At 46.3% G+C, this 24,488-nt stretch overlaps 1 protein-coding gene across 4 annotated transcripts in view; it reads right to left on the reverse strand.

The window, feature by feature from the left end:
• PTPRG (protein tyrosine phosphatase receptor type G) overlaps positions 1-20,323 on the reverse strand; it is a 777,241-nt gene extending 756,918 nt beyond the window's left edge. For 2 of the 4 annotated variants that reach the window (XM_086367088.1, XM_086367083.1), the window contains exon 1: positions 18,126-20,323. In XM_086367088.1, coding sequence (XP_086223214.1) covers positions 18,126-18,210 — 85 coding nt within the window. In that variant the 5' untranslated portion in view covers positions 18,211-20,323. The remainder of the gene's footprint in view (positions 1-18,125) is intronic. The other 2 variants (XM_086367086.1, XM_086367082.1) reach the window with 1 other exon arrangement.
• Between the last annotated feature and the right edge of the window lie 4,165 nt (positions 20,324-24,488).

Raw genomic sequence — 24,488 nt, forward strand, 5'->3', positions numbered from 1 at the left:
GCTGCACCAAAGGGTACGTGTCCACCGTGCCCATCATCCCCTGGGAAGGAAGTGGCCCCATCCACAACCCGAAAGAACAATTAAACGGAGATGGATTTTCCCAGTCAGCTCCCTACTTACTCTGCTCCCCAGCAGCAGAATCTCCTGCCCAAATCCTTGGCCTGTAGATGTGCAGGGACATGCAGGACCCTGGCTAGAAACCCTTGTAGGCAGACCTGAGCTTTCTGATACAAGTATGTTAGTTTCCATTCACCCTATTTTCCACATCCAAATTAAGCTGTAGGTTGGCAAATCTGTTGTTCTTCAGTAGCTCAGTCGTGTCCTACTCTTTATGACCCCATGGACTGCAGCACACCAGGCTTCTGTCCTTCACTATCTCCCAAAGTTTGAAAAAATTCATGTCCATTGAGTCAATTATGCCATCCAACCATCACATCCTTTGTCATCCCCTTTTCTTCCTGCCCTCAGTCTTTCCCAGCATCAGGGTCTTTTCCAATGAGTCAGCTCTTGGCATCAGGTGGCCAAAATACTGGAACTTCAGCTTTGGCCATCAGTCCTTCCAATGAATATTAAGGGTTGTTTTCCTTTAGGATTGACTTGTTTGATGTCCTTGCAGTCCAAGGGACTCTCAGGAGTCATCTCCAGCACCACAGCTCGAAAGCATCAATTTTTTGGTGCTCAGCCTTCTTTATGGTCCATCTCTCATATCCATATATGAGCCTCTCATTTTAACAGTCTGTTGGAAGAAGGAATCAAACATCCTCTAGAGACATTTAGGAAGTTTCTACACTGTACTAATGCAAAGACACCACCCAATCCACCTCAACAATTCCACAGCTGTGTTAAAGCTTGGATCACTCCCTGGTAATATGCAGAGTTCAGTGTTTGGATCTGGTACAAGATTGGCTAAAAATGGGAACTTGGGCCACAGTAAATCCAAACACCCAGGAGAGTAAATGCAAGAGCCTGGGAGCCTGTGTTAGGAAGGATACTATGGCTTCTCCGACCAGCAAGAGAGAATGGGCACTGTGACCCATTAGCAGTCTTGTCAGGGAGTTTCTGCAGACCTCTGCGGACCCCTGCAATCTCCAGAGATGTCTAAGGTCCCCTCTGCTTTTTGAACTGCTGAGCAAGCATGCAATCAGAACGCTCAACTCTATACAGTACTAGATTTCCTCCACAGCAGAGGCTGGCATCTTAAAAGGACTCAGGCCTGTTTGTAACCCTCCACAGGTCCCTCAAGGCATCACCAGCTAGAAACCAGAAAGGGGAGACACAGAAGTCTGGAGCTCTGCTAAATGCCCACTCAGGAGCTAAAACGATAATGGCTATTATTTTCAAGTGCCTCGTGTCTGCCAGGCCTGTGTAAAATGCATTCCGTGACTTACCTCAATTACTCCTTCAACAACCTCACGGAGCAGGGACTATTACCCCCTTTCACAGTCAGGCACACAAAGCCCCAGCCCTCTATCCTGATACCACCCAGACTCCAGGGCTGCCTAGTGACAGTGCTTCTCAGAAGGAAACGCTCTATCAATGCAAAGGTCTCTCTTGGTCCTATGGCTTCAAGGGGCAGGAACGGAAGATGTGGCTGCTGTCACACAGGGACTATGGCTATGAAATGCTCTTGAGAAAGGTCAGGAAAAGTCTGAAGGAGCTGGTCTTCCTAGACCAGCACCATCCGACGAAGACACAGTGCAAGCCACGAATGGGAGCCACATGTATTATTTTAAATTTTATGATAGTCATGTGAAACAATAAAAAGGCAGTGATATTCATCTTAATGTTGTACATTTAACCCTATATATCTAAAATATATCTAAAACATTCAACAGACAATGTAAAATTTTAGTATTATCCATACTTGTTTCAGGGATTCCCTGGTGGTTCAGATGGTAAAAAATCCATCTGCAATGCTGGAGACCCAGGTTCAATTCCTAGGTTGGGAAGATCCCCTGGAGAAGGGAAACACAACCCACTCCAGTATCTTGCCTGGAGAATCCCGTGGACAGACAAGCCTACCAGGCTACAGTCCATGGGGTCACATAAACTACAGCTTGCCAGACTCCTCCATCCACGGGGACTCTCCAGGCAAGAATATCGGAGTGGGTTGTTGTTCCCTTCTCCAGGGGATCCTCCTGACCTACAAAGACTGAGCAACTAAGCACACACCTACTTGTTTCATGTATCTTTGAAATGCAAGGTGTATTTTGTACTTAAAGCACATCTCAATTCGGACAAGTCACATTTCAAGTGCTCAATGGCCACATGTGGCCAGGGGAGGTCCCCATACCGGACGGCACAGCTTCACAAACATTTCACAGTAAATTAGCGAAGGCTCAACAGTACATACTGTTAAATTAGCTAAGGATCAACAGTACAACGCACAATTGCACTCATCTCACATGCTAGCAAAGTAATGCTCAAAATCCTCCAAGTCAGGCTTCAACAGTATGTGAACCATGAACTTCCAGATGTTCAAGTTGGATTTAGAAAAGGCAGAGAAACCAGAGATCAAATTGCCAACATCCACTGGATCACCGAAAAAGCAAGAGAGTTTCAGAAAAACATCTACTTTTGCTTTATTGACTACACCAAAGCTTTTGATTGTGTGGATCACAACAAACTGGAAAATTCTTCAAGCGATGGACATACCAGACCACCTGACCTGCCTCCTGAGAAATTTGTATGCAGGTCAAGAATCAATAGTTAGAACCGGACATGGAACAACAGACTGGTTCCAAATAGGAAAAGGAGTACGTCAAGGCTGTATATTGTCACCCTGCTTATTTAACTTATATGCAGAATACATCATGAGAAATGCCGGGCTGGATGAAGTGCAAGCTGGAATCAAGATTGCCGGGAGGTATATCAATAACCTCAGATACGCAGAAGACACCACCCTTATGGCAGAAAGTGAAGAAGAACTAAAGAGCCTCTTCATGAAAGCGAAAGAGGAGAGTGAAAAAGTTGGCTTAAAACTTAACATTCAGAAAACTAAGATCATGGCATCCGGTCCCATCACTTCATGGCAAATAGATGAGGAAACAATGGATACAATGACTTTATTTTCCTGGGCTCCCAAATCACTGCAGATGCTGACTGAAGCCATGAAATTAAAAGATGCTTGCTCCTTGGAAGAAAAGCTATGACCAACCTAGACAGCATATTAAAAAGCAGAGACTTTACTCTGCCAACAAAGGTCCATCTAGTCAAGGCTATGGTTTTTCCAGTAGTCTCATATGGATGTGAGAGTTGGACTATAAAGAAAGCTGAGCGCCAAAGAACTGATGCTTCTGAACTAGGGTGTTGGAGAAGACTCTTGAGAGTCCCTTGGACTGCAAGGAGATCCAACCAGTCCATCCTAAAGGAAATCAGTCCTGAATGTTCATTTGAAGGACTAATGCTGAAGCTGAAGCTCCAATACTTTGGCTACCTGATGCACAGAACTGACTCACTGGAAAAGACCCTGATGCTGGGAAAGACTGAAGGCAGGAGGAAAAGGGGACGACAGAAGTTGAGATGGTTGGATGGCATCACCTACTCGATGGACATGAGTTTGAGTGAGCTCCGGGAGTTGGTGATGGACAGGGAGGCCTGGCGTGCTGCTGTGCATGGACTCACAAAGAGTCAGATAAGACTTAACTGAACTGTACAACAGTAGAAGGCTTTCCAAGTGGTTTAGTGGTAAAGAATCCATCTGCCAATGCAGGAGATGCGGGTTTGATCCCTGCGTCTGAAAAATCTCCTGGAGAAGGAAATGATAATCCCATGGACAGATGAGCCTGGAGGGCTACAGTCCAAGGGGGTGGCAAAAGACTTGGACACGACTGTGCAACTAAACAACAGCATTGGAAGGATCTCTGGAGAGGAAATCCACACCCAGGAAACAAATATGGGCTCACCTGGTGTCACCCAAGTATTAATACCTGGTGCATTAAGAGCACCACAAATTTATCTGATGTCAGCTTCACAAAAGAATTCCTTTTGCCTTTTATCCTAACTCTCCAATTTCCTTATCAGAAACAATACTGATCAGAGGACCACTCAAATTTTGAGAAACATGCTACCCTAAAGGAAACAATGAATGTATTCACAGTTAACAAAGGACACTTTACCAGGTATAAACAACAGAGGTAAAGGATCCATTTATTCAGTCACAGTTTTAAAAACTGCTGTCACCACGCCATACTTAACACTTACTTAAATAGCTAAGAATTCAGAAAGGTGTTGCTTTGGAATATAAACAGTCCTACAAAAGCCATAATATGATGCAAAACCTCTGGGCTTTGATGAAAGGAAAAATAAGCAACTAATTTTAGATCCCCAAATCTCCATTAGTAAGGCTTGCCCATTAGAATATGATGTAACCACTGCCAAGAGACTGGACTTCCTTCCCCCTGAATAAATGAATGTGAGTCAAATACAAGCCCTAATCAATTTCATGGATCAGGAAACCTTTGCACAAGATACTTGCTATCAATACCTGCTCTTTTGGGCCAATTTCAAAATAGCTATACTGCTATTGCTGCCAAGTCACTTCAGTTGTGTCCGACTCTGTGCGACCCCATAGACGGCAGCCCACCAGGCTCCCCCGTCCCTGGGATTCTCCAGGCAAGAACACTGGAGTCGGTTGCCATTTCCTTCTCTAACGCATGACGGTGAAAAGTGAAAGGGAAGTCGCTCAGTCGTGTCCGACCCTCAGCGACCCCATGGACTGCAGCCTTCCAGGCTCCTCCACCCATGGGATTTTCCAGGCAAGAGTACTGGAGTGGGGTGCCACTGCCTTCTCCGCAAAATAGCTATATAGCTTTAAAATTGCTTATATATCAGCAAACATATTTGCAAGGATGTAAATGCTCCCTAGATCTGCCTCTCCTTATACTACTTTCACAGGTTGGCTAACATGTCTCGGTACAGCACAGGGACGGCACTAAAGTCCTCTCCCAGTTCAATCGTTGCAAAGGCAGGAAAGAGTTCTGTGATCAATGAGCAATATCTGCCATGGCTACAGTAAAGATGAAGGGCCTCACATGTCAATTTGCAATCCCTGTGTAGAAAAAACTATAAAATAACACAAGGGCAGGAAAGAGAAAAACACACGTGGCACAGTACAGACTGTCCCTGAATGTTTCCATCTGTACGCACACAGGGATGTGAATAGCCTCATACTAACAGAGATACACAAGGCATGTACATCCTACCCACGGATGAGAACAGCCTCACGCTAACAGAGATGCTAGCTAACAGAGACTGTCAACAGACAATGCTCCTGAGTGGCCACGTGTACCTTCATTCATCCACTGCCTACTCTGCTAGCAGAGAAGGAACATGATATCATCCAGAAAGCCAAGTTCAATTCTGTTGCACTACTTCATTAACTGGGGATCTCTATTCTCCCCGAGCTCCAGCCCTCCTAGCTTTGTTCAGGGTTGCGTGGGGTTAACTGACAGTATAGTTAGGCAAGTGCTTCTTTCACAAATCTTAACCAACAGCTACTAAAGGAAGGTACCACTTACACTGTCCTATGTGATTAATGCTTTCCTGGTGCTTTGCATACAGAATTTCATTCCATCTTCACAAGGACTCTGGGAGACGGAAAGTCTCATTATCCCCATTCTACAGATGAGAAAACCAATCAAGTACGTTCAGGGCCAAGTTAGTACAGGCCAAAACTAAGATTCACTAACTTGAGCCAGTTAACCTGACTGACAGATCTGTGCAATTCTAAGAACATGCATTTGCCACTGGCTTCTTTCATCTGAATCCACCCATCTCAAGTCTCATTTTCTCAAAATCCTATTAAAGGTCCCCCAGGCATCTGAGAGTTATTTCCACAAACTGCTTTGTTTATCTGGTCAGAGTGCTTACAGTTCCCCCAGATTCTCCAAAAATCAATTTTCCCTCCACTCAGCATCTCGAGTGAAGGCAGAAACCTCAGGAACCAGCAGCTCCCTCAAGTCGGTTAATTCACTGCAGTAACTAAGGTGTTTTTCTTTTAAAGAGCACATCCTAAAAAGTGTTCAGGAAGAACTCTCATGCCAGAGTCAGCCACCCTCCATCACATAAAACAATTTCAGCAGCTTCTGCGCAAATTGACCAATTGAGAAAATGAGGGGCTGATGCCTAAAACTGTCAAGTGATTTTCCGCACCCTCCACATATGGCCCTTGCACACATGTAAGCTGAGAAAATGACTAGTTTTAGAAGAGAAAACAACTAGTTGGGAGAGGAATGAAAGAAGGCAGGCATCGACTAGCAATGTGTTCTAGAAAACTTAACTTCTGCCTAAGCATATTTGGAATGACGTGATGCACAGTCAGTATCTGATTAATTAAGCTGACAGGGTAGTCAACCAGTACCTGTCAAGCAGGCCCAAGTGGTCACTTCTGGTCCTTCTCCTAGATCCATCTGCCCAAAGCCATTACCAAGCAACAGACCTACACTCAGCTCTCAGAAGCTCTGCTATATTCCACATATCTACTGTCACTGTCACCAGGACAGCCCATGCAGAAATGAGGCTGCCTAATACTTCTGGGTCAACCCTACAGCCAAGGGCATTTCTGATGCAAACAAACACCAGATTCACAGAATTTAGCCTCAATTATTCCATAAGAGAAGAAAACAGAAGATCTGTGACCATCAAAACCTAGTCCTGCTGCCACATAAGACATGTGACCTTTAATTAGAATATGTCATTTTCAGCAATAAATACCTTGGTGATGAGTAACAGAAAGCACACATTTAGCTTCTGTTTTCAAAGATGGACTTCAAACACCATGACAACATTATTATATACATTTCGAATTCTTAATAAAGATGCTGACTTTGAGTAATGTGTCTCTTAAGAGGATACAATGTGACATTTCTAGAAAGCACATACAAGGGTATCACTGTCTTAAACAATGTCCTGTAATTTTGCAATTTTTCTAATTTTTGTAATTTTGCTCAGTTTCCTTGATGGCTCAAATGGTAAAGAATCCACCCACAACATGCGAGACCCAGGTTCAGTCCCTGGGTTGGGAAGATGCCCTGGAGTGCTACCCACTCCTGGATTCTTGCCTTGAAAATTCCATGGTCAGACGACCATACAGTCCATGGGATCACAAAGAGTTGAACATGACTGAGTGACTAATACTTTCACTTTTTTTATCAGTAGTCAAATATGACTACCACCACCTAGACACTGAGGATTCAGTAGGTAGAGGAAGGATGTGAGTCCTGCCCTCAGGGGGCAAACAGCAGACTCTAATCAGGCTCTAAATCATAAGAGAACAATTCACATCGATGGCATATTATAATGACAAAAGGAGCTGGAATTAGGGTGAAGAAATCACCTCCTCAACCTTCCAACTGCTCACATCAAAAGCCACACACACTACTCCATCCAAAGTCCAGGTTTTCCTATGTTGCTGTTGGAAAAATTAAGATTCCTGATACTTCTGTCATGTATCAGAAATCCATACATAGGTGTCACATGGGAAAAAATTACTGGGTCAGGGATTTTATGTGAAAAAATGAAGCTCCTTGGGAAGGGGATATCTCCAATATTACTTTACTCACATTCCACTGTGTGGTCCCTGGCCTTCCCCTATCATCCCCGTCTTGGGTAGTTTGGTAACAACAAAGTGACCAAGGGCCCTAGTTCTTCAAAGTGAAACTTTTGTAAAAAAAAAAAAAAAAAAAAAGAAAGAAATGTAACCTCAAAATTGAACAAGCCAACTGCGATTTAGATCAGCAGGAAATCTGCCACATTACAATGAAGCATCCAAGCAGCAGCCTACTTGCAAAGCCAAAAAAGGACAGACCCGGGACGGCTGAACTTCAGGCAGACAGGAATGACGCCACGGCTTCAGCCAATGATGGGCTCCGTCGCGCTAGCACATGCGCACACATACGTATTTACATACAGCCAATCTGGGCAATATAAAACCCCAAACAAGCAACAGCAAAAAGATTTTTTTTAAAAAAGAGTGTCCCTCGGGTAGAAATCTAGAAATCAGGCATGCTGGTGGCAAACACCTCCAGGGATCAGCTGAGTGTTGTAAATAACCACTGCGGGCCAGATGAGTGCCCCTCTCTCAAGGGGCAGCCACTATTTAATTCCAGCTTACTATTGTCTAGAAGGAAGACACGTGCCCTTGGCTGCTGTACCTGCCGATTTTCCAGGAGTTACCTAGATTTTTACAAGAAGCCCCCATGAAGGCAGGACTCTCCCCCTGTTTTGGTCACCGCTATCTCCCCAGTGCCTGGTGTGCTGCAGGTATTCAGGACAGACTTGTTGATGACATGAATGAGAAATGCTCCAATATTTAACTCAACCTTTTTTTCAACACAATACAGCCAAAAATACCAGATGCCCCCTGCAGAGCTCCAGATAACCCGAATGACTGTCCCTTCTCCGTTTCTCTTTTCCAGAGCACGCTCTGGAACTAGGTTGGGTGGTTCATTTTAGATAAAGAACCCTGCCACCACTCTCCCAATCCTCAATCACATTCAGTAAGTTTTAAAAGCCAGGCATAACTTCATCGGCATGAGCAAACTTCCAATCTTTTTTTTAAACAAGGACTCCAGGAGAAATGAGGTTTCCTGTTTAAAAAAAAAAAAAAAAACAGCTTACAGGAATTTCATTAACCAAGATCCACTCACTATCCCATTTGCTAATTCCCTCAGGATATTCTGCAGCAGGGTCTGAGAAATAATGAAAGGATTCTTAGTGCCTTAAAAAGCCAACTGTCAGAATAAAACTAACCAGAAGGACCCCTGACAAATCACATCATAATATGGACCGGGCATTGGACTCGAGCGTAGCTCAGAAGTCACAACCTCTGAAACCATCCAGTATGGAATCAACAATCCCTAAAATTCCAGAAGAATGGTTCTTTAAGAGTGAGAAAGACAACCTCCCAAACACCTAGGGTCTTGCCCAGATTCCACAGCTGGCTTGGCGGGCTTCCATGGCGAGTTCTAAACTCCAGAGGTAAAATCCAGAACCCAAACTTTCTCCAGCCAAGTACAACTTCCCTTAGACATTTTCCTGAAGCCATAACTCGAGCCTGCAGCCCACATTTAAATGATAGGATGATAATAATACCCCATTATTATGACATAACCATCTTTAACGCCCCAAACAAAAGTTCTCGAATTATAAACTAGATCAATTTAGATTCTTTTGAAGAGGAGTCAGAAAAAACACCAACAAACTCACTCTATCCACAGTTATTATCAGCTTATTCAGAAGCTAAAGTAATTTGCAGAAAGGTCATCTCTTCAATGTAACCAAATAAAATCCTATACTAATTGCATTACTTCCTTATTTAATTGTAGCAAATACAGGAAGACACCTTTATTTCACCCAGCCTTTATGGTACTTGGCTTCTATGGGAAAAGCAGTAGCATGAAATACGAAAGGCTGGGTCTTTTAATCTGCCTTCCTGTGGAATTAGGAAAAGCATCTTCCAAATAAACAGAAACCATTCTGATTCAAAATAATTCTGAGAGACAATTAGAGAGACATATTTTAGCTACTCTCACTAAGAACAAAGGTGACCCTGAACAAGAGACAACCTCCTTTTGGTTTCAGTTTCCTCATCCTTAAGTGAGGACATTCATGGTTTCTTCCAGAGGAGATTAAAGGAATATAAAAAACTCACATACCCCAGCAAGATTATGGCAAGTGCTTGGTGAGTGTGGGCTGTTATAACCAATGTCCCCACTTTAGAGATTAAAAAAATGAGGCCATTTTCTCAACATAGCAACATAACATAGAATTAACATAGAATTTCAACCTGGACCTCTGAGGTCCTAGCGTAGCTCCTGAATAAGAGGTGTGTATAACTGGGACTCACAGATCCCCACTACCACCCAACCCCACTTCAACAGGATGTTGAGGAATTTGCCCAGTGGCATAGTGACATGCTAGCTAACCAGCGACATAGCCAAGGCCATGGCCAGCTCTTAACCTCCACACTGAATCAAAACACTTCAGGAAAAGTGATATTTAAAAAAAGAAAAAGAACAGAACTCATTTGTTATAAATAACTATGGCTTTGAAAATAAATCCTTTTGATGACTCGTGACTAACTTGACTCTTGGAAAGTCAATGACATTTCCTCATTAATCTGGATTATGCTTTTATTTTTGGTAAATGGCTAACAGCTATGTCTCCTATCCAAATTATTCTACACTGATGAGTTTATCTGATTTAAGTACGCTGTGAAATTCATGTGGCTGCAATGGTGTCAGAAATCAAATACCTCTCGGATTCATCTAATAACTCATATGGATTCCTCAAAAGTATACCCACTGCAGTATCAGTTGGCAACCTGTTTCCTCCTCCTCGTTAAGAAAACAGTATCACAGACCCAAAAATAAGACCAGTTGTTCTATTTTCTTACATGGAAGTGTTACATATTCCATGAACTATGCTTTCATTGCTTCTTTCTTAGTTGCTAAATTTCAGCAGCCAACTGTGTCACTTTGCTGCAACCCCGAAATAGCTAAGTTGAGTACTTTAAATTGTATTCTGTTGTTTGGTCAGAAAACCATCCTGTGGATTTGTCTGAAAAAACCTGATTGGAGGGCAGGAGTTTTGCACACACGGTGCGTGCTTCTCTCTTGTATACGCTGCAGGTCTGAATCCATGAAGATATGGAGACAAGGGCATGAATGTGTTCAAGTGTCACTCAAGTACAAAGTAAAAGCAACACCCAAATACTGCTTGCTTTCCAGCAGTGGCACACAACTAAAATCCAGAAATGACAGTCACAGGTAGATCCATTCTCCTTAAATACCACACAGCACAGAGGCCTTAAAAGGGGGGATGGGCATTCCAGGGTGCAAGACCAAGCAACACTTTCTACAATGCATAACACCCCACAAGGACCTGGAAGATTCACATGGTACATTTTTAGCCTGCAGATACCATTTCTCATCTTTAAGCAGGGAAAGAACAGACCACCTTTGAGGTGGGAGTAAGGAGGTATCTCAGACTTCACAGAGGCTGTCTCATTTCTTTAAACCTCAAAACGTAACCATTTTACTAATTATACATGAAATGTCCCTGTGCCAGCCTAGCTTGCCCTCAAGAGCAAATCCAGGCACAAAACCTATCATGCAAGTTTATATAAATTTTTTGAAAATGTTTTTGTTTTTACATACAGTTGTGTTTTTTTGGTTCAGTTTTCTCCTTTATCTATACTCCTACTCAACTGGCTTCGATACACAAAAAATAAACATGGTTACTTTATTGAGCACTTACTGTTCATGCACAGAGCTAAGTCCTTTGGCAAGCATGCTCATTCCAAGCCTCATGAACACCTTGGAATTCAGGGTCCTCACACGATGCCATTTTGCAGAGAAGAAAAAAGCAAGGTACAGAGAGGTTAAGTGACTCATGTAAAGCAGTACAGCCAGTAATAGCAGAGACCAACTGGCTTGAGATGATATTCTGATGTATTTTAAACAATTTTCCATAGCTACCTGGTTTAGAAACAAAAGAAACAGTATTAACAACATTCAAAAAGCTAAGATCATGGCATCTGGTCCCATCACTTCATGGCCAATAGATGGGGAAACCATGGAAACAGTGACAGACTTTATTTTGGGGGGCTCCAAAATCACTGCAGATAGTGACTCCAGCCATGAAATTAAAAGACGCTTGCTCCTTGGAAGAAAAGTTATGACCAACCTAGACAGCATATTAAAAAGCAGAGACATTACTTTGCCGACAAGGGTCCATCTAGTCAAAGCTATGGTTTTTCCAGGAGTCATGTATGGATGTGAGAATCGAACCATAAAGAAAGGTGAGAATCGAACCATAAAGAAAGCTGAGCATCAAACAATTGATGCTTTTGACCTGTGGTGTTGGAGAAGACTCTTGAGAGTCCCTTGGACTGCAAGGAGATCCAACCAGTCCATCCTAAAGGAAATCAGTCCTGAATAGTCATTGGACAGACTGATGCTGAAGTTGAAGCTCCAATACTCTAAGCACCTGATATGACAAGCCAACTCATTGGAAAAGATCCTGATGCTGGGAAAAATTGAAGGCAGGAGGAGAAGGGGATGACAGAGAATGAGATGGTTGGATGGCATCACCGACTCGATGGACATGAGTTTGAGCAAGATTCGGGAGTTGGGTGATGGACAGGGAAGCCTGGCGTGCTGCAGTCCATGGGTTCGCAAAGAGTCAGACATAACTAAGCAAATGAACTGGGATTTCTCCTTTCCATGAGCAGATAGAACAGCACAGTGATTCTCCTTCAGTGTGGAAGTTGTCTCCCATTGTCCACCCCAAGTACAGCAGGCAAATGAAAGGTAAAGTGAAAGTCGCTCAGTTGGGTCTAACTCTTTGCAATCCCTTGGACTGCATAGTCTGTGTATGGAATTCTCCAGGCCAGAATACTGGAGTGGGTAGCCTTCCCCTTCGCCAGGGGATCTTCCCAACCCAGGGATAGAACCCAGGTCTCCCACATTGCAGGCGGATTCTTTACCAGCTGAGCCACAAGCGAAGCCCAAGAATATTGGAGTGGGCAGTACAACAGGAACACTACCCAATTCCGTTAAGAGGGCTTCGAAAAGAGAAATCAGGCACATCTAGAACCTGGTGAACTGACTGGCACTCCCCTAACCAGCCCTCAAAACACTTTTCACAATGTTTTTTAAAGTAGTCGTATCAAGTCCTAAGAAATTTTGAGCCTGCATAGGCCCGACAAGCCAACTAACATAGATTTTTTTTTTTTTTCTGTTAAAACACCAAACATTTTGCTATGAATGATACCAAGGAAATGGCCTTTCAGATTAGAGGTGTCCTTACAGGAGGAAACTTGCACACGGAGCCCTCTAGCTACCTCAAGCAATCTTGCACATCCATCATTGATAAACCTCACTGCCCTTCTCATCAAAGGAGAAAAACCACAAATTTACCTGTTACATATTTCGGTCATCACAGACTTTAGAAAATGAAATCCACCTACATTACCTTCAGACCTTTTTTCTTTTTTTTTTTTAAGACATAAACAAATCCTTGGTCTTGAAAATTTTAAACAAAAAGGAATTGTAGGGAAAAAAGCAGGGAGAAATAAACAGGGTATTTAAAATATACATCATTTTTCAAGTGATTTTTAGGTTACAACTGCACATAAATTAAGAGTGGTTCAAGATGGTGGAGTACAAGGATGTGTGCTCACCTCAATGGAAACTAAAAAATACAAGAGTCAAAGCACAGTCTGTAACAGATAACTTTCTTTCACATGTGCATCTGATCTTCTGAGGGCACAGAACACTGCCATAGTTCTGGGCCTGGATCTTACACAAGCAAGAGAATCACTCCCATTTCTCAGGCAAACAAAGGTATCAGATCATTTAATCCTCTGGGATTACTTACTGAGGGCCTAATGTGTGCCCAGGCAACCTCATTCTGGTTCCAATGCCTCCTTCTGGTTCTGCAACAGCCGCAGAATTCCACAAGCAGCTCTCACTGCCTGTTGGGGGCAGGCTCTTCTCAGAAGAACAGTCTCACTTTCCCGAGGCCCTCCCTGAGTAGTTACCAGCTTTGCCTAAATCATTCTCAGAGGGCAAACTGAAAGTGGAGGCAGGGCACATTTTCTTGGCTTTCTTTATATTGGTGGATACATAGGCCTTTTATTCTCTACACAATCAAAAACGAAGTTTCAAGTCATTACCACCCATCACCTAATAATGTTCAATCTATAACCAAAGCATAGCAAGAGCTTATTGGGGGGGGGGGGGGGGAGGGGAGGGAGATCAAGCACTTCTGAGATAACTTCAGATGCTGTGAATTTCTACCATACACTGATTTTTGAAATGTGACTCTATGAAAGATATACCCTAGGATTAAAGTGTTAATCACAATTTTTTTCAGTTTTGCAACTCAGAAAGCACACCCCTATTACCACTTTATCCTGCTTAGAAATGACACTGCTTATGTATTCAGGTTTTCTTTTTTAATTTTACCATAAAAGAAAATAGGAAAAGCAACAAAGCACCAGCAACACTTAATTTCTTTCTTCACCCTAGGTCTGGCTGATGTGTCCAGATTGTCCTTTTGGTCAAGAAGTTTCTAGGAAAATGAGGAGGAAGGGTAAGGAAGTAGGAGGAGATCCCTAATAGCAATTGCTCTGGGGCATCTTAAATGCTCTTTCATGAGAGGCGAGAAGCTTCATTTCAATTAGTGCACTGATATGTAACTGATTATACCACATAAACTTGGGAGTTTTTCAGAATAGAAATAGATGAAATCAGAAAGGGTTTTTGTTTTACTTTGCTGTGTTAAATCATCAGCATTCCCTGTACTGCCTCATGTAAACAACATTATCTTTTACTCTGTGAAAATGGGTCCACAATTAAGGGGAGTTGCCCAGAGCTTCACAATTGGTTAGTCCTTTTTCTCATTTCAGCCAGCCTTCCCAATAACCCTTCTGCCTCCACCAAGAGCAACTTCCCTACTTCTTTCTGTCATGTCTATTTGTACTAATATTCTAACTTCATCAACTCTGTGACATGAACACTGTTTAGAAGGAAACAAAAGAGTTTATTCCATCACGGCATCAAAGGGATCCAGTTTCAAGACTGGACAAAGACCCTTCATTTTCAAACAAGACACTTTGGAAAAGGAGTTAGAGGTGTGTGACTTCTCACTCCATCCCTCAAGAGTAAGACTGCTGACTTATATTACATATGCAAGTTTCTAATACGGCCATGAAGGATGGCCACCAGGACCAAAGCATGTAGATGCAAATATACCAAGAGCCAGCTCAGAGGGAGACTCTAGAGACATCAATCACAGGTCCTCCGATTTTGACACATCCAAGGTACACAGCAGAGCTTATCCATCTAAAACATTTCCAATATCAGCCTCCTAGATGTAATTATCCTACAAAACATACCAGAATCATAGAGAAGAATTTCTCTCAGAGGGTGGAAAGAGAAATCACCTTAAAGGAAATTTTTTGTAAGTTTCTTTTGAAAGCTGAAGAATATAAAATACACAAAATGTTAACCCTTTCAAGTAACAATATATATGCTGTAAGATGAACAAATTCCCAATGATTAGAGATATATACCAAATGCCTAAATGAACTATGGATAAGATTTGAAATAATGGGGTATTGGGGAGGTGGGTAACGGAAGAGCAAAAATTGAGTTGTAATTGTTAGAGCTGGACAGGATTCTCAAGGGCCCCTTAAGTTTCTCCATTTTCGTAAAATTTTCCATATGAGTATTTTTTTTAAGATGTCAGAAAACAAGATACTATGCACTACATCATGTAGATAACGCTTATGCTCTGCAAAGTGGAAAACATCACTTGAAACACTAATGGTGATGTGGATCCCACAGCTGCCACACCGTTGAGAGACTAAAAGCCACTGTTTCCCATCTTCTGGAGAAAAATTCACGCCAGGACGATGCTTCCAAAACCTTTTCAAATTACAGCTACCCTGTATCCTGAACAGGAGCTGAGAACAAAATGTTATCAGAGAAGTTGGCGCGATTCTGAGAGGGAACACAAAATAACAAGGGATTTTGGTTAAGATGTCACAAGGAGGACCCTAACTCAAACCAGAAGCATCTTTATCCCTGGTACCAACCAGACAAATACTTTCCAGGTTTGAGGGGGGCGTCCCAAAGCGAACTCAGGTCCCCACCGCTGCTGGGCGGTTTAGAGCCCCCCAGGAGCACCAGGATGGAGCTGAGACAGCGTCTCCGCTCCCAGGCGCATTTGCAGCTGCCAGCCGAGCGCCCCAGCCCCATTCCCACCGCGGCCCCAACCGCACCGAGGCAGCCGAGTCCGACGGGCGGAGGTGGCGGGAGCCTGACAAGTGGCTCGGGGGCGCCCCCTGAGGTCCAGCGGCGTCGCGGCACTTTCGGAAAACCCAAAGCCGACGTCTCCGGCTCTGACATTTTAACTTTGGTTGCAAAGCCTGCCGCTGCACCCTCTCCGGCGGCACTCATCCAAACCACAACCCTCCTTCCCCGGGCACCGCTGCCCTTTCCCTTTTAGACCCTTTGGCTCCCGGACTACGGAATGGGCTCTTTGTTTACCTCGCAGAGAGGGTAGGCATAGGAAATGTGGAAGATGAAAACTGTCCCAGCTCGAAACAGGCGGCATCACTGGCGGTCCCATTTTGGATTTTAGGCTTCCTCAGACATCAAGAAAAAGAAAAATCCCGGCTGGCCCACTGACTGTACGCCCGAGTGTAAAGTGAACGCCAGAAGTGGAATCAGAAATTCCTTGTATTTCGCAAGGCTGCTAGACTGCTCTCTGGCTGCTTCCCACTGCCCCCATTTAAGCGTGACCCTTACAAAGCTAAACCCCAATGTGTGTGTGCCTGAGCTCACTCTGCCGGCAAGTCCACGGCAAAGAAGAGTCTAGAAGGGGCAGGTGGTTAACACAAATAATGAGGAGTGGTAGAGGGAGTGTTTAGGAGTAAATGTCAAAACTGCCTCCAGCCCCCGGTGGAGGCAGGAGCCTGGTGGACAAACCCAGGCCTCGGGTCGAGTGTGGATACATGTCCTGGCTCTGCATCCGAGCTGGGATTCAGGACTGTGGCAGGAGTTCTGTGCGGTTCCAGGGACAGGAGGATGCGCAGAGGGAAAAGCGGGGTGCCGAAGAAAAGACCATGCTTTGCCTCTCTGTCCCTCGAGGCACCCACTTGCCTGCAAAGGGGACCCTCGCTGCCAATCCCTAAGAGCAAGCAAGAGCGCCAGCACCCTGCTCCAGGGCGCACGACGCAGCTGGGGGACCCGTTGCACCAAAATCTGCGCTCGGGCCACCAGGGGACAGGCGGCTGTGACCAGGGAGAGCACGTTCCTTTTTTCTGGATAACCCCCACTTCCGAATATCCAGGAGCTGGTGGATGAAAAGGCAGAAAAACGGGGGATTCCCTGTCCTTAGGAGAGCAAAAGATTTAAAATGAATGGTACCCTTCTTCCCACCCTTTCCCCGACTAGGAGAGGGGACGTGGCCTCCACCAGGGGAGGGGGTCGGACAGATTCAGAGCTCGGGGCTGCAGCCCGGCATAAAGGGGGCTGCAAGAGGGAAGAAGGAGGTAGCTGGCCTCTGCCCTCCCCTAGCAGAAAGAAGAAGGAGGGTCGGCCGATGGAGGGCTGGAAGTGGAGGATCGCCGAGCCGCACACCCTGCGTGTGGTGATTTATTATCTTCGTCAGTGGTCAACAGTGTTACTGTCTTAACCTGACCAGAAGGGTGCGGGTGTGGGTCCGCCAGCTGCTAACAGCCTGCAAAAAGGCAAAGACGCAGGTAGGCAGGGCTCGAGACAGAAAAAAATCCGCCCGGGAGTGAACAGCAACACAGCCGCCGACCCGCCCCCCCACCCCCTCCACTCCCCTACCCGAGCAGCCCAGCCAAGCAAAGGGGGCCGCGGGCCCGGGATGGGGGAGTCATGGATCTCCCTAAACCTCCTGCTCCCTGCTCTCCCACCGCGCCCAGGTCCCCGAGCCAGGAAGGTTCTCTCGCGCCGGCACCGAAGCGCAGCCCGCGCCCCAGCCCCAAGCTGAGGTCGTCCCTGACCCCCGAGACCCAAACGGAGGTTGCTCCCGCCATCCCCAATCCTCCACGGCCAGCCTCGAGCTTCCACTCCACGAACATCAGCCCCTCGAAAGAGTCGCGGAGCAACAAATCCAATCCCCCCTTCTGAGCTCCTTCAATCCTCGCCTGAGCGGGGAACGCACCCAGGGCCCGCACAGAGGCATCCCACACAAACCCACAGAGGCATCCTCCCCATGGCCCCACTGTCCCCAACAGCCTCAGAGCTCTAGCTCTCCTGCACAGCGGCGGAGCAGCGGAACGAGTCTTCTCCCGACTCCGGCTCCCCCAGGCCCCCAAAGCAGAGCGAGAAATAGACCCCTGCGCCTCCCGTTCCTCTCCCCGGCCAGCTCTTTGCTTCCACCCTCCCCAACCAAAAGCCTCCCTAAATTACGCCGCCAGAGTCAGCGGAGCGGATCCTTCTCTCCTCCCCGGGTGCTCGACCCCCACTTAACCCTCTCCGGGGTCCCCGGGACGGGCGCCTGAGCTCCATGCCCCGGCGGCAACTCCGCTTCCCCCTCGCGCTGGCCAGGGCCGCGTCCCCTCGGCGGTCAGCACTCACCGGGGAAGCACACGACATAATGGAGCACGGAACTGGTGATTTTCAGGAACAAAATCCACCAACACGGTTCCAGTAACCTCCGCATGTCCGAAAACGCACATCGAAAAGAGGAAGGCAGGGGGGGTAAACTTGTTGAATAAGTTCTTGCCTCGGTGTGAGCCTCCGCTAAGCCCCGGCTCTTCGCCTGCTCGCCTGCTTTACGGGGCCCCCGCGCTCGGCGGCCCGAGTCCCCCTCTGGAATCTGGGAAGCCGCCGAGCGCCCCCCGGAAAATCTCAAAAAGTGGCCGAGAACGCGGAGCCACGCTGGGGACGATCCTCGGCGGAGAAGGGCTGCTTTATGTTCAAAAAGGAGCGAGTCGAGCGGGTAGGGCGAGGAGTCGGCGGGCGGCGGCGATGCCCGGAGCCCCGGGCAGGCAGAGACCGCCGGCGGCGGCGGCGAGTAGCCGAAGATCCCCAACTTGAGTCGGCAGCGGAGCCCGAGAGCCGGCGGGCGGCGGCGGGGCTGAGCGCGGCGCGGCGTCTCCGGGCTTCAGGCAGGCAGCTCCTTCCAGGGCCCCGGGAAGGAAGGAGGCATGTTTGCAAGCGGGGAAGGGGAGGGTAGAGGCGGGGGGAGAGCGAAGAGCCCCCAAAATAGAACAGCCGGAGGAAACCGAGGAAAACACAAAGGATCTCAGAGGGGCGCAGGGGCGAGGGCGCCTTCAGTCCATGCTCCTGAAAGTTGTGGCTCTGGCGCGAGCTGGGGAGGATCGGGGAGCGCGGGGCTGGAAACTAGCCATGCCTCCATACAGGAAGTAACATGTGAGCATGGATCCTGGCAGAGACTTTAAAGCCGGCGAGCGAGCGAGCAGGGGACGCGCGGCGGCGGTGGCGGCGCGCGAGCAGTGGGCGCGCGGCGACCGCGGGGACGCGCAGCCGGGCTGCCGGTCGCGGGTGCGCGCGCCTCGAGCTCTTAAAGCTGCAGCGCGGGGCTCCCGCCTCGGGCGTCCCACAACTAGGTTCTTCCCGCGCGCTGCTGAGCCGGCCGGGGCAGTTTCGGGACTGGGGACCCGCTCTGGTCGGGTCTCGGAAAGAGGGAGGAGGGCGACTGCTTTCGCGGGCCGGCTAGTCTTTGCCTGTTTCCCGTCTTTCGAGCTCTTAAAGACGCCACTCTTTGAGCGGGCTTGGCTCGGTCTCCCCCCCGCCCCCCGTCTGCGTTGCTCGCGGATGGCGAGACTCGGGGGCACCCCGGCTCGGGTTTGAGGAGAGGAAGGGGCGGCCGGCTGCGTTTATAGGGCGGCAGGGTTTCATGGTGGGTTTCTTCGCCCTGGCAGCGCCACGGCGGGGCGCGCCCTGCTCGCGCCCCCAGACCGACGAATTCCCCCGCCAGGAAACAAAGCCGAGCGGCCTTTGCACTCCGGCTCCGCTTTGCGATTTAATTTTTTTTTTTTCCTTTTCGGGCTTCCATTGGCCTTGTTCCCGGCTGGGGAGGGGTGGGGGAGGGGAGGAATACCGATCCTAGGCTTGCAAGATTCAGCCCTTTCGAGTCCCACGCCCCCTTTCCCCACGGCACGGCTGATCAGTGGCCGAGATTTCCCAACTCGCCGCTCCACGGGAGGAGGGAAGGTTCCCGCACTCCAGCCTGGTGGCGGGGAGGACGCAGGAAGTGCGCCTCTTACCCCTGGCTGGGTGAAAGCTGCGCCCCGGGGCTGGACCGATTTCCCGGCAGCTACGCGGGGAGCGGCAACCTCTTTAGCAATCGTGGAGAGGCGTCCGAGGGAAATGGGAGGACAGGGCTTATCTGTAATGAGTTTTGTCCTTTAGTTCGTGGAGAGAAAGATCTTTATCGCTTAGACGTCTAAGCGCCCTATTTTCCCCTCTTAACGCCGGTGCTAAAAGTGGGGGAGGCGGGCTTTTGATTAAACGTGTAACTGAGCCAAAGTAATTAGCCATTTGTAATTTTTGCCTAATTTTTCTGCCTCTGTTTAAACGCCATCTAGACTTGTTTTTAACTTGCCCCTGCTGCTTCATCCCACCCCGCAGGTCCCCCACCCACCCAAACAGCCCAACCGGATGCTAGGTTTTCAAATGTACAGATGTTCGAGAGCCTCCCGCAAGATGTTATTAGGGAAACACTTTCACACCCACACTTCCAGAAGAAAAACGTTTGAAAAGTTGCATTTGGGATTAAGAACTAATAAAAGCCAGGAAGTTCCCGGGGAGGGCCCGCGCTCTATCTTTAGCAAAACGGGGGTGAACACTCTCCCCCAGGATGGAGAATGAGTCGTTTGTTTGCTTTGGCATTTGGTCCTTCCTGGTTTTGTTCGAATCCGACTCCCCCATAAATGCTCGGAGGGGGTCAGTTTTCTTGGGAGTGTTGTATTTAAGGGATGTCCATTGGTCAGTAGGAGCTTTCAGAGAGGTGCATAGGACCCCTGCGTGCCTGACTAGCTCGTTAAAAACTGAGTGATAAAATGGGGAAATCTCTGGAATTTGAATCAGGACAGAACACCTGAATAGACATACCCAAGTGACTTTCCTCTGCAAAATAACATAATAAAAACTGCCCGTTGTGGAATGCTTACCATCTACCAAGTACTGTGCTAAATTTTTTAAATTGTTCATTCTATAAATTCATCGAGCAATTATTGAGGAAGGGAAGGGGCCACTGGGGACACAGCCATGAACAACAAGAGGAGGCCTATGACCTGTGTGGACCTTCCAAAGTAAGGATTCACTCCCTCACAACCCTACAACAGTTCTTACCGCAGTAAGAATTATTCTCCCCATTGTAGACAAGGAACCTTGACAGGGGAGTAAAATAACAGATCCCCAGCTGCTGCTGCTGCTGCGGCTAAGTGTCCGATTCTGTGCGACCCCATAGAGGGCAGCCCACCAGGCTCCCCCGTCCCTGGGATTCTCCAGGCAAGAACACTGGAGTGAGTTGCCATTTCCTTCTCCAATGCATGACAGTGAAAAGTGAAAGTGAAGTCGCTCAGTCGTGTCTGACTGTTAGCCACCCCAGGGACTGCGGCCTAAAAAACAGGCCCCTCTGTCCATGGGCTTTTCCAGGCAAGAGTACTGAAGTGGGTCACCATTGACTTCTTGGGATCCCCAGCTAGTGAGAAGCAAAGCTAAGATATTCAGGTCTGTCTGCCTCCATAGATGTGAAAAGGCAAAGAAATGATAGTTTGAGAAGACACTGAAATGTGGGATGAGGAGAAATGACTTCGGAGTAGGGAAAACCTCCCATGGGTTTGGAGAGTGAATTACCACTACCCTTACAATATAGAAGGCCCACAATCAAATTAACATTTAATTAGGTGAGGGCTGATGACTGTGGTGGCCCTAGGCTGAAGTATACCAGAAAGTGCTCTTGGAAGCACCAGCCCACAACCCAGGCCCCATCAGTTTCCATAATAAAATAGAATGTTACAGGCATACCACATGAGAAGCCTTTTCATTCATTCTACAACCGACTACAGAACAGTTCATACACACCAGATACTCTATCAAGTGTTAGCGGCACAAAATGACAGGCAGTGGACCTGACAGTACTCTCCCCTGCTGATTACAACCCCCTCCCCCAGGTGATGATAGGGGCTGCATCACACAGTGCTCCAGGACGATTGGTGTGAAGGAGCCTGTGAGCGCCAACAAAGGTGTGAACAGCCCTGGGAGTGCTTATCTACCCCATGTGAAAATGAGGCTGCAGAGAGAAGGTGCTGGTTTGGGTAATAAAGTATTCCCAAATTTGGTGGCTTAAAACAATCTAGTATCCGTTTATTATCTCACAGCTCTGTAGATCAGAAGCTGGGCCACAGCGTAACTGGGTGCCTCTGTTCCAGGTCTCCCTAGGCTGAAATCAAGATGTTAGGGGTTCTCTTCTGGAGCTCAGGATCCTCTTCGAAACTCATTCACATTATTGACAGATTTCAGTTTCTTGCTTTCATTTTATGACTTGAGTTGTTTAGAAGTATGTCTCAGCTAGAAGCTGCATTCCAGTCCCAGCCACATGGCCCCCTAACAATGTAACATCTTACCTATTTAAAACCAACAGGACAATAAAGAAAAGACAGCGTCTTTAATAAGTGGTGCTGGGAAAACTAGACAGCTGCATGTAAAAGAATGAAATTAGAACACTCCCTAACACCAAACACAAAAATAAACTCAAAATGGATCAAATACCTGAATGTAAAACACTATATATAAACCTCCTACAGGAAAACATAGGCAGGATACCCTTTGACATAAATCGCAGCAAAATATTTTTTGACCCACCTCCTAGAGAAATTAAAAACAAAAATAATCAAATGGGGCCTAATTAAACTTTAAAGCTTTTGTACAGTAAAGGAAACCATAAACAAAATGAGAAGACAACCCTCATAATGGGAGAAAATATTTGCAAATGAAGCAACTGATAAAGGATTAATCTCCAAAACGTACAAACAGCTCATGCAGCTCAATATCAAAAAAGCAAACAACTCAATCAAAAAATGAGTCAAAGACCTAAATAGACATTTCTTCAAAGATGTCAGATGACCAACAAACACGTGAAAAGATGATCAACTAAATACATCAAAAGATGCTCAACTCATCAATTTGCATTAGAAATGGAAATCAAAACTACAATGAGGTATCACCTCACACCTGTCAGAACTACTTAAAAAATCTACAAACAATAAATGCTGGAAAGGGTGTGGAGAAAAAGGAACCCTCTTGCACTGTTGGTGAAAATGTAAATTGATACAGCCACTACTGAGAACCGTATGGAGGTTCCTTAAAAAAATTAAAAATAGAATTGGTATTTGTTGCTGTTGTTGTTCACGCGTGTCAAACTCTTTGCGACCCCCTGGACTACAGCACATCAGGCTCCTCTGTCCTTCACTGTTTCCCAGTTTGCTCAGATTCATGTCCATTGAGTAGGTGATGCCATCTAGCCATCTCATCCTCTGCTGCCCCTTTCTCCTTTTGGCTTCAATCTTTCCCAGCATGAGGGTCTTTTCCAATGAGTCATCTCTTCCCATCCGGTGGCCAAAGTATTAAAGAACTACCATATGACCCAGCAATCCACCACAGGGCATATACCCAGAGAAAACCATAATTCCAAAAGACACATGAACCCAATGTTCACTGTAGCACTATTTACAACAGCCAGGACATGGAAGCAACCTAAATGTCCACCAAGAGAGGAATAGATAAAGACGTTATGGTACATATATACAATGGAATGTTACTGAGACATCAAAAGGAATGAAACTGGGTCATCTGTAGAGACATGAATGGACCTAGAAGCTGTTATACAAAGTGAAGTAAGTCAGAAAGAGGAAAACAAATATTGTATATTAACACATATATGTGCAATTTAGAAAAATGGTATAGACGATCTTATTATAAAGCAGAAATAGAGACACAGATGTAGAGAACAAATGTATGGACACCAAGGGTTTGGGGGGAGGCAATGAATTGGGAGACCAGATGTGATATGTATACATTATTGATTTTGTTGTTGTTTAGTCGCTAAGTCCAACTCTTGAAACCTCATGAACTCTTGCTGGCCGGACTTCTCTGTCTGTGGGATTTCCCAGCTAAGAATATGGGAGAGGGTTGTCATTTCCTTCTCCAGGGGATCTTTCCAACCCAGGGAATGAACCTGAGTCTTCTGTATTGGCAGGCAGATTCTTTACCACTGATAACCAGGGAAGCCACACTATTGATACGATGTATCAAATAGATAACTGATGAGAACCTACTGTATAGCTCAGGGAATCCTACTGTATGCTCGTGGTAACTCAAATGGAAAGGAAATCCAGAAAACAGGGGATATATGTATATGTATAGCTGATGCATTTTGCTGTATGGTAAAACTAATACAACATTGCAAAGCAACCATAGTCCAGTAAAAATTAATTTAAAAAATAAATAAAAATAAAACCAACAAGAGAATCTCCCTCCAGTTTGCTGTGAAGGAATTTTGGGGATGACAATTCCAACACTTTGGCATATGATGTAACCTAATTAAGGGCTGACTATCCTTTCACATTCACAGGTCTCACCCATATAAGAAGAGGATTATATACCAGGGGTAAGAATCTTGAGGATCACCTTAGAATTCTTCCTATCATAGTGCTGTTGATCTCTTTGAGTATTGCATCTTCAGTCACTAAGTTATGTCCAACTCTTTGCGACCCCACAGACTATAACCTTTCAAGCTCCTCTGTCCATGGGATTTTCCAGGCAAGCATACTGGAGTGGGTTCCCATTTCCTCCTCCAAGGTATCCTCCTGACCTAGGGATCGAATGCTCATCTCTTATGTCTTCTACATTGGCAGCTGGATTCTTTACCACCGGAGCACTTGGAAAGCCCCTGTTTTGAGTACAGACTGA

The sequence above is a fragment of the Bos grunniens genome, chromosome 22 (assembly GCF_055505025.1).
Source record: "Bos grunniens cultivar Pamir isolate PY7600 chromosome 22, Bosgru_T2T1.0, whole genome shotgun sequence".
NCBI lineage: Eukaryota > Metazoa > Chordata > Mammalia > Artiodactyla > Bovidae > Bos > Bos grunniens.